Below are 16,977 nucleotides of genomic sequence, written 5' to 3'. Positions count from 1 at the left end.
GCGAAACACAGGGCGCGCGGAAGGCGGGAAATTCGAGACCCGGCCCGAGAGGCCATTTCCTTCGCGTCTCCGATGTCCCTCCGCCTCACAGAGGGAGGCCGCCGGGCTCGCGAAGGACTCGGAGGGAAGCGGTAGCCGCGTTTGCTGGCGGCACCGGGCGGTTTCGGAATGTTTTGTTGTGGAGCGCCCTGAGGTCTACGGGGCAGTTTACAGGTTTAATTAATAAAAATATAATAATAAGGTGCGGGGGGGGGGGGAGGTTGCGAAGAGTTCGGAAAGGGCCTCTCCGGGATGCGTGAAAGGACATTAAAAGGGCCAATATAACTCAGTGTAAAGTGATGGAAGGGTGAGTATGACGTCCTGTACCTGGGCAGAGGGAAAGTGAGGAACTGCCTTTCCAGTTGGGAGGACAGAAGGCAGGCAGTTCCTCGACATTTCGATGCCCGATGCAGAAAACAAATGGCAGAAACCCTGGCAGAATGTTGCAGCTCCTTCGAGACTTGGAAATAAAAGGGAGGAGACATAAGAAAGCAAAAGACAGTAAAGGAGGCTTGTATCCAGGACAGAAACTGACATGAGGAGGCTGCACTGGAACTCAGTAGAGTGTAAACACATTTCTTTCAGGAACAGCCTTGGCTCTTCGGTGGAGCACATCCATGGAAAGCGCTTCTGCACAGAATCTGGAAGAACCATTGTTAGAATAAACTGCAGTGATACTTGTCTGATTCGGTCTAATGCATGGGTCACAGACAAATACCCATGTAGTTTAGTGATCAGAGATCATAGAGTGATCATAGAATTGTAAAGTTGGAAGGGAACCGGAGGATTCTAGTCCAACCCTCTGCAATGCAAGAATATGCAGCTGTCCCATATGGGGAATTAACCTGCAACTTTGCCATTTTCAGCACCACAGTCTAAGCAACTGAGCTACCCAGGCGTCTCACAGTAGTTCTCCCAGATCATATGTAGAGGTGTTCACCATCTATGCCAGGGGTCAGCAACCTTTTTCAGCCGTGGGCCGGTCCACCATCCCTCAGACCATGTGGTGGGCTGGACTATATTTTGGGGGGGAAAGATAAACTAATTCCTATGCCCCACAAATAACCCAGAGATGCATTTTAAATAAAAGGACACATTCTACTCATGTAAAAACACGCTGATTCCCGGACCAAAGCGGGCCAGATTGAGAAGGCGATTGGGCCGCATCTAGCCCATGGGCCTTAAGTTGCCTATCCCTGATCTATGCCCTTGCTGGAGGTGGCAAGGATTGAATCTAAAACCAAATGTATGTGCTCCACCAATGTGCTGAGGCTCTTTCCAAAAGATTTTTTTTACACTCAGTTGGATTTAGGGCAGGAATTTGTGGAACACTTGGACTGAGTGGGAGTGACCGTAAAATGAGGCTGAAATACACTAGAATGGCAGCATCATCTCATAATTCTGAACATTCCTGGTGCAAGTATATATTCCGGTGTCATTCTTTTAAGAAACAAATTACAAAATAATACAAAGGAGTGATCCCTTTTTACTCATAACTAAGGCGCTGTGGTCTAAATCACAGAGCCTAGGGCTTGCCGATCAGAGGGTTGGCGGTTCAAATCCCCACAACAGGGTGAGCTCCCATTGTTCGGTCCCAGCTCCTGCCCACATAGCAGTTTAAAAGCACGTCAAAGTGTGAGTAGATAAATAGGTACCGCTCTGGTGGGAAGGTAAACGGCGTTTCTGTGTGCTGCTCTGGTTTGCCAGAAGCGGCTTAGTCATGCTGTCCACATGACCCGGAAGCTGTATGCGGATAAACGCTGGCTCCCTCGGCCTATAGAGTGAGATGAGCACGCAACCCCAGAGTTGTCCGTGACTGGACCTAATGGTCAGGGGTACCTTTACCTTTAAGTACTAATCAATTCAATGGTGCTTACTCCCAGGTAAGTAGGGTTAGGGTCATAGCATTAAATCTCCATCGACTCCAGATAAAAGGATCTTAGGCAGCAGTGAGATAGTTTTTCCCGAGGACCGGGAGAGCTACTGCTGATAGAAGGAGACAGTACCTGGCAACAGAGATCAGTATCTGTCTCAATGCAAGAAAAATCTGTCCTGATGAGGCAACTTGATGAAGAGGATCAAGAGGCATTTTTGGAATAGCCCTTCATTTTTTACCTGGGCTTAGAAATAAAAATAAATGTAGTATAATAAGGCACCTGTTGAGGAAGCTGAAAATATCCTATGTGGCAAAGAGTTTTCCCCTAAGAGTGCATGTATGGTGCAGTCTTACAGTGATGTTTGTGTAGAAAAGGAATGAAGAGAGTTGGTTGCAGCTGGAGTGGCATAATGGGAAAAGGAAGGCTTCTGTGGGAGCAGGTTCCACAAGGTGGCAATGTGAGCACAGGCTATGGAAGCAGGTTTTCATTTTATAGTATGCCTGTTGGGGGTGCTGGACCTGTAAAGAAGAAGATGGAAGCAATTTCTCCTAGAGATTGCTTCTAGTGGTAAAGGAAGTATGTTGCAAAGAACAAGGACAAGAAGAGCAGGAGTGAGTTCACCACATTTAAAATGTCCCTTCCGACTCCCCCAGAGCCCTCAGATTTTATCGCGGTGTCTCCAAGGAGCTACTGAGGTAATATGCAAAGCACTTGGGGCACTCAAAAATGTCATTCTGTACATGCAAATAATATTATGTTAAACAGAGAACTTGATTATGGCCTTTTCAGCTATAACTGAGAATAAGTTACTTTTTAATGTAGATTACATTTTCAACGATTAGGGTTATCTTTGAAATCCAAATACTGATAGTAATTTCACGTGAACCTTTTTAAACCTTAACTCATTTTAGGATTTGCCCACAATTTCTATGTAGAGATTTGTTTTTCATCTAGCTTAGAAGTAAGTACTGGCTACTCCATTATGCTGGATGAAGAACATTGTCTGACAATACTTAAATATGTTAAAAATAATAGACTCCTGTACCTCATTTGCATCTCAGCCCCTCACAGAAACTGGCACAGTACAACTTTGGCCTTTTAAGCTAAATGTTGGGGGAAGACAGAATTGTAGGGCAGTATAAAGAGAGCTTCCAGGAAAAAAACCAGGGACTAGTGATAGTATCTAGGGGTGTCAGTGTTCTTTCTGAATCATAGGTGACCGTTTGGTGAGTAGGTGAGTGCCTTGGCAGTTTGAGTTTGTGCCATACCTGGATAGGAGCAGGACGTGGTCTAGAGACAGGTCTCCATTCCTGCTTCACTCTCACACAACATTCCTGACCTGCTTCCAGGTAATGCCATCCAAAAACTTGTGAGGCTGTGGCATATTTGCTGTATGGCACTCTTGAATGGCACTTTTACAGTTTAGACCTGTGATCCACTTGCCAGGGCCATGAGGCAGAAGTCCCTAAGGTGGTGCCCTGTGGGGCCCCTGGCACCTTTGGCACTGGCAGAGAAGCAGCACTGGCATCAGCCCTGATTTCTGGCAAGATCTTGGTGAACTCAGAAGATTTATGTGGCATCTCATGAGATTTCTGCAACGTCTTGCAGGAAATTAGCTCAAATGTTAGGTTCTTCAGGAAGAACCAGATGCACAAATATAGGATGGGGGACACCTGGCTTACTAGCAGTACATGTGAAAAGGATCTAGGGGTCTTAGTGCACCACAAGCTTAACATGAGTCAACAGGGTGATGCAGTAGCCAAAAAAGCTAATGCTCTTCTGGGCTGCATCAACAGAAGTCTAGTGTCCAGGGAATGGGACTTGAACCAAGAAAGGATATTCCAACTAAACATTCAGAAAAACTTTCTGACAGTAAGAGCTGTTCAGCAGTGGAACAGCCTCCCACGAGAGGTTGCGGACTTTTAAGCAGAGGTTGGGTGGCTATCTGCCATGGGTGCATGGCAGCATGACCCCTGGGTCCCTTTCAACTCTACAGTTCTATGACCCAGCTTTTGGAAGCAAGGATTCTTCTCCCAGGGTTGATTTGTGGAAAGCCAAAGAAGCAGTTGGATGATAGGGAGGTTGTGCAACCAAAGCTTTGTCCTTGTCAACTGGGATTCCTCAAGACTGAAGCCCAGGCAGCTCTGAACTAGAAGTGTTCTGTACAGGCTCTAAATTAGTTGTCAGCTATCCTGGTGGTTGGTAGTTTTCATTTACATATGCTAATTGCCCTAAAGATAAGTCATTGTGATATTGATCACTGCCTGAAACAAATGTTCACATTAAAATATGGGGGGTGGGGTTGCCTAGGGAACACAGGAAACGGGTTAAGGCAGTTTAAAGCCAAGTGGGTGACTGCCAAGCCAATAGGATACCAGATGGCATAGGCCTCAGATTAGCCTTTCCCCATAGGGACTAGAATTTCATCTCTTGTCACTGCTGTTTGCCTCAAATCCTCAGGCTCCCTTCCTGTGAAAGTGAGCTCCAAGATCCTGCAAGCTTCCACTCCAAACCAGATGCAAGGAATTCATTCAGCTCTGCAGTCTCCTTTTCTTCCTTTAGCACACCATTGTCCAAATAGCCTCTCCTGCTGATAATGTTTTTTATAAAGATATTTTTGTCTTTGCTAAAACGTGGCTTACATTGGCATGTTTTCTCCTATGATGAACACCCCCCACAAGTTGCACCTTGACATCAAGCAAGTGCCTTTGCTGTACTGTTTGGGGCACCTGCCAAAAAAATCTGTTTCAGCAGGCTGACCCAGATATGTAAAGTTGACCTGCATTTAAATTCATAATTTTAAAAAATAATGAATATTTTAAGCTACTGGTTTTATTTATACCTTGAGGGGTTTTTCAAGGTTAGAAGAAATAAAAACCAAGTTTCCTGTGCTAAATAACATTTATGTCCTACCTTCCTTCTCAAGAATGGAAAGTGGCGTATCCCTCTCACCAATGCAGCAGTTCTGAAATGCCACACAGTTAAGAGCATTGTAGCTTTTCCCTGGTCACCTCAAAATGCAGCACAGGATGGCAAGGTCCCTACAGTTGTGGGGAAACCTGTTACATTTATAGTGCAGCACCAACACATCTTGGTAAACTGCTTGGAGGTTTCTTTACTATCAAATTGTATATACATTTTGATTGATTGATTGATTGATTGAGAAATAAATAAATATTAAGAATGACTGCAGTCTCTCTAAATTCCGTGTCAACTTTTCTTTGTTTTGTGTCAGGTTAGCCAGCTTCTTATTTCAAGATAGGTGCTGTGGATGGAGCCAGGTTGGCAGGCAGAGAACATCTGGTGGAATGTGAGCAGAGCATGTCAGGGTGGAGTCTAGCAGCTCTGGAGACCAGACAAAAGCAATGCACCTTTTCTGGGACTGGCTTAACTGGCTATCTGCCAGAGCGTGTGTTTCCTGATTGGGCTTAAGTGCCAGAAGAAACATGGCTGCCTCTGTTTGAGTAAAGATATTAAGGAGATCCACGGGATGTGAGACACCCTTGTTCCCTCAGCTATAGGTTGTCGCTCTTCTGTGTACCTTCTGTTTGTGAGGTGAACATTCATCCCCATTTGTTTGTGGGGCAGCCAAATTTGACATTACATCAAGTGTTACCCTGCTCATCCTAGCGCATTTCCCCATCAACTTAACACAAAATGTCCAGTCTTTTGGGGGAGTGGACTTGTTGCATAAGATTCCCTACTCAACTGTAATTGCACATTTAGAATTTGCTGGCATGTGATCAAAAATAGCAGTATGGAAGTGCCCATATAGAATAGCTTTTCTAGAGAAGACCATATTTATACACTAGGGATAGGCAATCACAAGTCATGGGCCAAAAGCCTTTATAACAATACCACCCTGTTCCTATGGCTTTTCTCCCTGTCACACACCTAGCCACCTCTTGTGCATTTGGACCAGCAAGAGAGGCTTGGCCCTGCCTCTTTATTACACCCTGCCGCCACTTGTTGCCAAGTAGGAGACACAGACAAATAGTACTGAGTGGCTGAGGATCCTGAGGGAAGGGCTCAGCCAGAGCCTCTTCCTGGGGTAGAAGAGAGACTAACCACCCCTATTACTAGTGGTGGGCTGTGCTAGGGGTGGAGCCCCTGTTGCTGGGCCCGTTAAGAAATCATTGCCAGCCAGGTTTAGATGGCTTCTGCCAGGTGATCAAGACCTTTTTATTTACAAAAGCTTTTCAAATGTTCATTTTTTGCTGCCTATATATATATATATAGGTTTATTATTTTTTATTATTTAAGAGTTGGGACTCAGGCCTTCCTAGTGGTAATTTTGTGTTGCATCCAGAATCATAAAGGCTAGATTGGAGGTATGGGAAAAGTAAGAGAGAGAGACATCTTCTGTCTCACTGGCCAGTGCATCTACATGCAAATGCATTAATATCATTTGCCCCTATATTGGGGCCCTAACACTGAAAGCAGATGGGCTCCCATGTGCAAAGTTGTTTATTGCATTAAATCCCATCTGGGATTACAGCTGAGAATTCCCATTAGGATTGCCAATTTGTCAACATTTCATCCTGGCCATTTGCCAGAAGAGGAGTCTGCAGAGTGACAACAAATTGTGGGGTTGGTGATTCCATTATTTCCCCACGGCTGAAGGGGACATACTGCTTATACTCCAAGGCACTCTGTCTACGTTTTTAAAGTGCTTCCCATCATAGAGGAAGGCACTCTGCACAAAAGAAGACTTTCACTTTGCAGTCTTTAACTTTCACTGTTGGAAAAGGCATTCTGCTCTTTCAAAAGCACCATCTGAACACAGTAAAGATGTCAACTGTAATCCTCGTGCTCTTTAACTTTCCATTGGTCAAAATTGAAGTTTCCAAGAACTCTGACAGTATTTTCCAGGTTCAACTCACATGACATAATTGGGGCCACAGCACAGGGAGAGAGGAATTAAGCATTTTTCCTGTGCAGGTCCCCTGGGGGAAATTACACCCCACCCCCACCCCCACCAGCTGTTAGAAGCAGGGAAGGGAGGGCAAGTACCCACAACATACCTGTCTTTTCTCCCTCCATACCTAATAGTACCTTGGGGGGGGCAATTTCTATCAAAGAAGTAGTGCAGGGGAAAGTGTAACACATGCAGGGCTGCTTTAAGCCTAACAACACTGCTGGGAATTCTGATTGTGGATCTTCCATGTCATGTTAGCCCTCAGCGGAATGTTTGTAGTCACTTTTTTTTTTGTTTCTGACTCAAAAAATCACCCAGGAATTTTGCATTTCATTCCATGTTTTTTATATATTTATATAAAAAAACAAAGGAAAGGAAAAGAAAATGAGAAAATCCCCAGAAAAAGGAGGGAATGGAAACAAATTTGACACAAAAAGGGGGTGGTGGGGCAGGATAGAACAGAGTCCCCACCCCAAAAATCAATTTCCACCCCTCAATCCAGTCATTCCCTACCCACCCCCTCAAGCTGCCCCCATCTGAAAGAAGTTCAGAAGTGTATGTTGCAGGGGACACACATCCATCCATCTGTCCTGTGCCCCCCACCCAACCCTCCCTCTCCCACTAAAGTTGCAATTTCTTTATTCGATTTCCTTTTTAAAAACAAAAACATTTCAACTTCTTTCAAGTCTCTTTCCAGAAAAAGCATCCTGGAAATAATCTGTGTTCATCTCCCATATTTTTTCAAATACAGTTTTCTGCAGGGTGGCCATAATGCTGGCCAGTGATTTAAGGCCATTCAGTGGGTGCAGGACTGGAGGATAAGACGAACAGTCTTGTCTTCAGAGGCAAAAGTCAGCATCTGGGTCCTTTGAAGGGGAACAAGTGGGAGACAGCCCCAATCCCTGCATCCTCACCTGGTTCGCGATGTCCCCACCTTCCGATCCCTACTCCCACCTCCCAAACTGCGCTGCTCCTAATACTTTCCCTGACTTATCCCTCCACTCATCCTCCTCCATTTTTCTCTGACGTTACTCCCAGCAGTGCTTCTTCTAGGCCTCATTTCTCAACCCCCTCTTTCCTCCTGAATCCTCTCTCCCCTCCCCACCCCATGAGGAGCACCTCAGCATTAACAATAGTCCCATTGAATTAGGATGTCCCATGTCTCCCCACCTTCACTCCTCAATAAATATGTCTGGTAATTCATTTTCCTGAATTTTGGGAGTACCTGCCTGAGGGGTAAAGCCAAAATGGGACCGATGGGTATCACAACTAAGGGTGAACCCAGCAAGCTCAGGACTCCCAGATTCTCTAATCTTCAGGCCCCAGGAGTTCCAACCCCCACATTTCCCTTTCTCTTTAATAAATAGATAAATAAACAAGCCAACCACTGCGACCCAGAACTGGAGTCCTCTCTCCCACTCACTCCACCCAGTGTACCCCTCTTCTCTCAGAGACAGCAACACTTCCTCCCACACCCCCTTTTTCGAGGCTTGACACCCTCCCTTCTTAGAGACACTAGAACAACCAGGCCTTTTTCTGAGCCATAGGGCTATTTGCCCTCTTTCTGTCAATGACCCAAAGCACAGACAACTTGTCCACTGGAATAAACCCAGAGGTACGAGACAGCAACTCTGGGAAGGGAGAGCTTTCCACACATGATCTGGTATTGTCTCACAAGAACAGTGCAAACAGTTCTATGATGTGACATGGCAAGGGGGAAGCAATGTGCAGTGTGATCTGAATGCGTGAGAATAAACGGGTGGCGGGAGCATAGTGGCACATGCCTTGCAACAGTAGTGTTTTTGCTTTCCATTTTAGCAGGGCATGTGCCATATTGACATCGTTGCACATGATTCTCCTGTGGTTACCCTACACTTTCTGCAGCCTTGGATGCTCTCCACTGTCTGCCTTGCATGTTGATGTCTCTGCCTTCTCCCACTCTTCAGGGAATGCGTTAGGATTTTCTTGGTGGCTTCCTCCTCCCCCACACCCCACCCGCATCTTCCTGCTTGCATTGTTCCAGGGTGACATGGTCTGCAGGGCCTTGGATTGGTTGCTGCCATGGCAACTGAGGTGGGGTTTCCAAGGCTCCCTGGTTACAGCTTCTGACTGACAAGGAGCCAAGTCAAGGCTAGCTCCATGGCATTCCTTTAAACAGCTGTGTCTACTGCCTCCTTTCCTCCCCCGCCCCTCTATCCTTCCTTTCCCTGTGGGGCCCCCCTAAACTTAGCCTCAGACTCTGAGACCGTGTGGAATTGATTTAATTGATGGACTGAATAACTGAATGGGAGAGTTAATCTTCTACAGAAGCAGATTCCATCATCAGAGCCCTGCTTCCATCAACACCCTCCAGCTGTAAAGCCAAATCAGCCCTGCTGAGCATGAAGTGGTTTTGCTCCAGTGAGTGGGATGGATTTGGCTTCACTCTGGGAGATCCAAATACAAAAATCTGGCCTCTTTTCAGTGATGCCAGACACACCTTTAGAGCTGCTAGATCAAACACTTTGAAATAATGGACACAGAAGTTTCTGGTGTTGGTTCTATGGAGTTTTGCAGTGTCTGATTGAAGCAACTGGATAGAGTTTGTGGGCTATAAAAAGAGGAAAGCTCCATGATGCACAGGATATTTTGTACCCCTTCTAAGCACTGGCTGGAACACTACTGGGGACCAGTTACTGTCATCGTATAGCTTTGGATTTACCCCAGGGGAGCTGAGACCAGAATCCAGCTCTGATCTCATTGTAGTTAATGAGTGGTTTGGGATATTTGCCCTGGGATAACTGAAGCGCTCATAGTCCATTGTGACACCAAGTACTCTGGGGAACCATGGCCAAAATTGCAGGGGAAGCAGAACGACCCATCTTTTGGCATCTTGTGTGATATATAAATAAGAAAGAAATGAAACTCAAATTCAGTTTGGCACAGGCAGATGCCTTCTCGCCAACCCTTGGCACTCCTCACATCACACAATAAGGCTCTCTGGGCAGTTCAGGCTCTGTCCTCCAGCAGGGAATGTGGGTGATCAAGCCCTTCTTGAGGTCCTTGTTGAGTACAAAGCAAACTATGGGGTTGACAGCAGCTTGGGCAAAGCTCATCCAAACAGCTGTGGAGAGGTAGCGGTGGGGGATGCTACAGGCTTTGACAAATACCCTCCAGTAGCAGGCCACAATGTAGGGTGACCAGAGAACCAAAAAGAGCAAAGTGATGACGTAGAACATCCTGCCTAGCCTCTTCTCAGCCTTGAATTCTTCCATGCCCAGCAAGCGCCGGTTGGCAGCGTGAGCATTCTGCCGGATGCCCAACAAGGTAGGAGGCATGGGGCCACGGCCAAAGCCAGCAATCCAGTTGGCTGCAGCTTGCCCAGTGGCTCCCGGCCCATGGAACGTCCAGTTTTGGCTGATAGCTGGGACCATCTGGACAGGCTTCATCTTGCGATGGCGGTACTCAAAGAGAAGGAGCTTGATGTAAACCACGTGGGTTGCAAAGATCAGCACAGCTAGCATGAGCATGAAGCCCAGGGTGTCATTGGCTTTGAAGTAGCGGTGCTCAAAGATGCACTGGTCCTCCTCACGGATGAACTTGTAGGTCCCAACATCGAAGACGGGTGGGAAGGCCATGGCCACGGACAAAGTCCACACCATGCAGATGACAGCCACGCATGTCCAGAAGGTCATGCGTTTAGCATAGAAGCGGTGATGGGCCACAGCCATGTAGCGTGTGACACTGATGCAGAAGAGGAGGAAGGCAGCATGGAAACAGAAGAGGACAGCCATGAAAGCCACAATCTTGCAGCTCAACACACTGTAAGTCCAAGCAGAGCCGTGGCGGATTGAGACGAGGACAAAGGGGAAGCAGACAGCTGAGCGGATCACATCAGCCAGGCACAGGTCCAGCAGGAAGTAGTAGGGTGCTTTGTGGAGGCCACGCTCTTTCAAGACCAGCAGCGAGAGGGACAGGTTCCCTGCCAGACTCACACAGATGATGAGGCCCAAGAGCAGCAGCTTGGCATAGGTGGAGGCTGCGTGGGGCGCTGAGCCATGGGCTTCTTCAGTCTCGTTGGCACTGGCCATCTTTAGGTGGGGAAAGGAAAGGGGGGAACTGGCTCAGCGGCGACGTGCCCGGTGATGGCCCATGACCCCAGTGCTAAAGGGGGGCATTGTCTGTGGGGAAAAGGTTGGAGGAAAGGGGAGTAAGGAAGCATTAGTTCATGGTAGTAACACAAACTTTTTCCCCTTTCCCTTTCTTTCTTTTTTAATACTATGTTCTATATGAGCTCCCAAACCTGTCCCAAATTCTATGAAATAACTACAGGTGTTTTGAAATTCAAAGGAGAGATCCCCTTCCGCCTCCTGGAAGGAAAGGACAAACATCTATGACTGACACAAGGATTTTTGTCGGGCTAAGTGGAGGGATGTCTACACAAACTAGAGAGCCAGGTGAACTCTAGAACACCCTGTGGTGGATTTGAGGGCTCATGTTACAGTAAGCAGCTTACTGGTCTGCCTGCTTGGTTATATATATTATATTCTTGTCCTCCCCTCCTTTTGAGGAGCTTATCATACATGAGCTTCCTCTTTATTGTTACAACACTCCTATGAGGTAGATGAAACTGGGAGAAAGTGACTGGCTGAGCTGGATTTTCACAATATTCATTTGTGGCCAACTCAAAATGCCCTCGCTCAATCTGGAGAAACACATCATCTTAGACAAGAAATAATTAATCCTTTTCCTTTCCCTACTTCACTGAGCCAGCTTTGGACATGTCAGGGATAGCATCCAATTTGATGGTCTTGGGACAAGTCCCTGTCTTCTCAGCCTCCATCTATAAGTTGAGAAGAATTGTGTCTTAACTCACAAGGCTCTTTTGTGAATAATTAAGATAAGAACTATGGCAACTGTTTGCATAGTAATACTGTTATATCAGCTGAAGTTGGTTTGACTGTAGTTAGTGCCCTCTAGGGAAGTGATGGGGAACCTGTGCTCCTCCATCTGCAGCTAGTCCCAACTCCCATCCTCCTTGGCCACTGGGGCTGATGGGAGCTGGAGAGTCTCAAGTCCCATCCACCAGTCTAGAGTGAAATGGCCAACTATTCCAAAGAGCCAAATAGTCCTCAAAACACATGGTAACCTCTCCCTCCTTGTAGGTTTTTAAGAGGTTGGATGGTCATCTGTCATGGATACTTTAGTTGAGATTCCTGAATTGCAGGGGGTTGGACTAGATGACCCCTGGGACCTTTCCAACTCCATAATTCATAAAACACACCCAGTGTCAATCAGTCAGTCAAATATTTTTTAATATTGACCCAAAGTCATGGTCACTTCAATATTCTCTATGGGCTGGTGGTGATGCAAAATGAAAAGCCTGGGACAAAGGGGGGGGGGGAGAGAGAGAGAAATTGCCACCAGTTCTAGCAGGTCCACACACATAGGCCATATCAAGAGGAGACCTGTGTAACTGAGATCCCTAACAGAATTCCCAGGGTTCTTTGGAAGAAGCCATGACAGTTAAACTGATATGAAAAAATACACAGATTTGGAAAGCATTGCTTAATTTTGACACTGGCCAAGGGAGAGATTGTTTCTACAAAGCTGCTTGGTACGTTTTGAGTCACATACAAGAGTCAGGGAGTCAGAGAAGGAAAGTGCTCTAAGAATGATCTCATGTTTATTGCACTTGCATGGGAGAGAGTAATCTCTCTAAATTTAGCACTGCAAGTTAAATTTTTATATATATAAATAGTTGATGAGTTTACAATTTGTGGATGAAGACAATTTCAGCTCAAAATGACAAAGCAATTTTGTTAGTCAATAGTAACTACACTCTCAGTGCACCTAAGAATTTTGCTACCTTGTTATCCTACCCAATAAGGTCTTTCACCAGAAGAAGCTCATTTTACAAAGCTAGCAATCCTATGTATACTTAGTGAAATCAGTAAGCAGATTGTGTAGATGTTGAATTTTACACACACACACACACACACACACACAAATATCACAGAACTGTAGAGTTGGAAGAGACCATGAGGATCATCTAGTCCACCCCCTGAAGTGCAGAAATCTTTCACCCAGCCATGGGCTCGAACCCTTGTTCTTGAGATTAAGAGTCTCATGCTCTAGCCACACACACACTTTCTCCTTAGCCACCCTTCCCCCCCCACCCCAGCAGGCATCAAGTAAAAACAGGTGGCTGTGTATTAAGTAGTAACTTACCAGAGTGTGCCTTTAACAGCTTGGTAAACCAGTCATGCACTATTTTCCTGCCAAGGGGCCAATATAAATTTAGCATTCCACTCCTTCCCCAGATGTCTGATCAGATGTGCTTAAAGCACTTGAACCCAGTCCTCGGGGGTTGCCCAGATGAGTAGAGATGTGTAAAGATGCTCTCAGGACTTCCCCTCCACCAACCCAGCTTTTCAGTGGGAAAATTTGGGGGGGACGACACTGGGGGGAAACTCTTTTAGTTACAGGATGTTTCTGCAACTAGCACAGTTATTTAAACTTAGTGATACAATGAGACTTAGAGATTGTAGAAGAAGAATCTCAGATTTGTGAAAGGGTTAAACCCCTTTACAGTACTGACTATTAGAAAATGGAAGTACAAAGTAAAGATGTAGCTTTCTTATTTCTTAATTTACTTATCCTTAACTTTATTTGTATAAATAAAGAAATTACACATGATTTTTTAATGTGAAATATCCGTATGTTCAGCGTTCTCTTGATATTGTGCTAAATATATTGTGATATTTATATTATTATTTTTGAAAAATATGATAAACACTATTACCTGCCACTTGCTACAGCTCAGCTGCTACCTCAGCAACTCAACAGGTGGAAATCCAACTCTCTCCCACACTCATGCAAAAATACCAGGATACAGTCAACAATCATACTAAGGTACAAATAAGCTATCTCTACACAGCAGACGTAGACTGGTTTGACTGTTGTTTCCTCTCCTTAGTGAACCATGGAAAGTGTGGTTGTGTGGGAGAATGTTCAAGCACTTTTACTAAACTGCAACAAAGCTCTGATACTTAAAACTATTCCGAGGTGCAAAGCCCAGGAGAGCACCTGTGTCTTGAAGGATCCCAGGGAAAGGAGAATGTGATTTCCCTTATCCCTGTCATGCCGTGACAGGCGATACAAATAAGGGTACAGAAGCCCTGTCAGTGAAATGACCTAGCAAAACTATAGATGCATGTGTACAACTCACCTGTCACCTTGCCCCAAATCTACATCAACTTCATTGGACTGGTCATGTTGTGCGGATGCCTGATTATCATCTTCCAAAGCAACTACTCTATTCTGAATTTAAAAATGGAAAGCATAATGTTGGTGGTCAACAAAAGGGGTTAAATGACTCTCTCAAGGCAAATCTAAAAAAATATAGCGTAAAGACCGACAACTGGGAAACACTGGCCTGTAAATGCTCCATTTGGAGAACAGCCTTTACCAAAGGTGTCATGGACTTTGAAGACACTCAAACTCAGGATGAAAAGAGAAACATGCTAAGAGGAAGACACGTTTGGCAAATCCTCACCATGATCAACTCCCACCCGGAAACCTATGTCCCCACTGTGGAAGGATGTGTGGATCCAGAATTGGTCTCCACAGCCACTTACGGACTCACTGTTAAGACCGTGTTCATGGAAGACAATCTTACTGACCTACGAGTGATCGCCAAAGAAGAAGACGACACACAGCAGTTTAAAGTGGATTTGATGCATCCCTGATCTGCATAGCAGTCAACACTCAACCCCAACCCCATTTAATTCTGATTTCCCCTATCTGCAGATAATGTGCTAAGGAGAGGAATTCCAACATAAAATTGCATGTTGCCTAAGACTGGATACACTGAAGCACATTATGGGCTGGGTTTATAGGTTTGGTGATGTTTTGCTGGTTTCATCTATCACCACAGCCCTCATCACCTGAGCACAAAATAGTCATTTTGTGTCAAAATAGTCATCAGCCTAAATGAAAGGATGTGATGTGCCTAGCTCAACCCATTATTGACGAAGGCAAACTCACCATAATTTGTTTTTATTTAAAAAACAACTGTTTTGTTTCAGAACTGCCTTTGCACAAAACAGCTGTATTAAAAATAAAATGGCCTTTGCAGGTACAAGAGGAAGAAAAGGAAAGAGGAAAGAAATAGAAAAACACTGTATTTAAATCCTTCTCCCCCAAATCAGTCTTCCCATCCTGACTTGACCATGTGTGGAATGTACTTTTATCATCATCATCATCATCACTTTTAATTTGTATACCGTCTTTCTATTTTTCTATACCCAAGGTGGTTTACAAGTTGAAGAAAAAAGAATGTACACCTTATAACAATCTAATCCAATACAAAAATGTGATAATAAAACATAACTTTAAAATAAGCAACTTATATAAAATAAAGTAATATTCAACAATCCATTGAAATAGTATAGAATAATATTAAATATCAGCATATAAAAATTAAACAGAAATCCACTCTTAACAATTATAATAAATAATTTCTAAACTATAATCAATAAAACAATGGAAAGTCACAGTACATAAAATAATACAATACAAATTGAGAAGCAGAGACTGGAGGGTGGGGCAAGGCAGGCTTTTCTCTGAGCTGCCCCACAACTTCTTGTGTTTGGAGATCAGAGGCACCTGAGCCTCCCACCTGCCTGGCCTACAGAGGCATTCCTTAGAAGGCTGTTGACTCTGGTAAAATTAAAAAAAAAAAGTATTTCAAAAGCAGTTGTTTAAAATAGGCTATTTTGCCCACTGTGGAAAATGCTTAAAACTTTGGCGGACATTTGTTATTGTGCTAATCCATGGACAAAACTATTTTTTTAAAAAGGAAATACCTGGGCATGTGCCTATGATGGACCTCAGGTGGCTGGAACTTCTGGAGGTCAGGGAAGTAGTCATTGGGGAGAGGGGTCAACAATGCATAGAATGAATGCATCTCCCTAGCGCAGGCGGGACATATCAAGACCGATTTAAACTGGAAGTGGTCCTGTGTGGATGAAAGTGCCCAAAAGCTCACATGGAAAAATCATTTCTGTGCAACCCATGTACACTACTAACACCCAAGTGTGTACACAACCTACAAAACCCCAGTGCCATACAATGGCATGCACCCCGTTATATCCTTGAATTATTAACACAACAGTCCCATCCATACGTGGATGTAAACCCAGTTTTACTCAGTAAAGCTATAAAGGATCAAGCTGCAGCACAGATTAGAATAGAGCCAGGAGACCTCTTCCTCACCTGGGGCAAAGATGGAGGAAAAGAGAAGACTGTCAGGCAGACTGGCCCACTGGCATACCCATCTGCTCATATCTAGTATTTTGACTGACAAAACTGACTGAGGATCCTAACTAGGCATCCGTAAATGGAAGAGTTCTGCCTAGGGACTGGTGAGATTCAGTGGAGGAACCTGACAGCAGAAGGAGAGTGTGCTTTATCTCATACTGCTTTACAGGATCCCTCAATCCCACCCAGAGCAGATTTTTGAAGGGCTCAAGAGGAGAATCTGTGGGAGTCACTTTCCTCTTACTATCCCTGGTGGGAACAGAACTGCATCTTGTAAAAACCTAGTTAGGCCCCAAGCCCGCGTGTTTTCCAAATGCCATAAATGTGGCTTTGGGGCAATAATACAAACAAACTACCAGCCCAGTAAAGAGAAAAAGAGAAAAAAGTTTCTACTCACGGAAGTGGGAAATCTATGATAGGGCTGTGCCGCTTCAGACTATAAGTGGGGACTGGCATGACGGAATGTTCTTCCACACAACATGGATGCTTGAGTTGAGATTCCTGGACTGCAGGGTTGGACTAGAAGACTCTCGGGGCCCCTTCCAACCAGGGCTGAGAAATGCCTGGTTTTTATCACCAGTTAAGCATCGCGATAAACTGATACAGTCAAACCTCGGTTCCTGAATGGCTCCGTTTTCAAACGTTTTGGCTCCCAAACGTCGAAAACCCAGAAGTAAATGCTCCAGGTTTTCAACGTTTTTTGGAAGCTGAACGTCTGATGCAGCTTCCGTTTGAGTGCAGGAAGCTCTTGAAACCAGGCGGAAGCTGTGCCTTGGTTGTCAAACGTTTCAGAAGCTGAACAGGCTTCCGGAACGGATTACATCCAACAACTGAGGTTTG

At 45.0% G+C, this 16,977-nt stretch overlaps 1 protein-coding gene across 2 annotated transcripts in view; it reads right to left on the bottom strand.

Annotated features, from left to right (window-relative positions):
* Nucleotides 1-7,155: 7,155 nt before the first annotated feature.
* Nucleotides 7,156-16,977, bottom strand: part of GPR173 (G protein-coupled receptor 173) — a 70,650-nt gene continuing 60,828 nt past the window's right edge. For both annotated transcript variants that reach the window (XM_083421026.1, XM_083421027.1), the window contains one exon: nt 7,156-10,994. In XM_083421026.1, the coding sequence (XP_083277152.1) occupies nt 9,792-10,904 (1,113 nt within the window). In that variant the 5' untranslated portion in view covers nt 10,905-10,994 and the 3' untranslated portion in view covers nt 7,156-9,791. The remainder of the gene's footprint in view (nt 10,995-16,977) is intronic.

This window comes from Podarcis tiliguerta (assembly GCF_965153285.1).
Source record: "Podarcis tiliguerta genome assembly, chromosome: 17".
Classification (NCBI taxonomy): Eukaryota; Metazoa; Chordata; class Lepidosauria; order Squamata; family Lacertidae; genus Podarcis; species Podarcis tiliguerta.
Note: the sequence above shows the minus strand (reverse complement) of the source record. Positions and strands in the feature narration are given on the sequence as shown.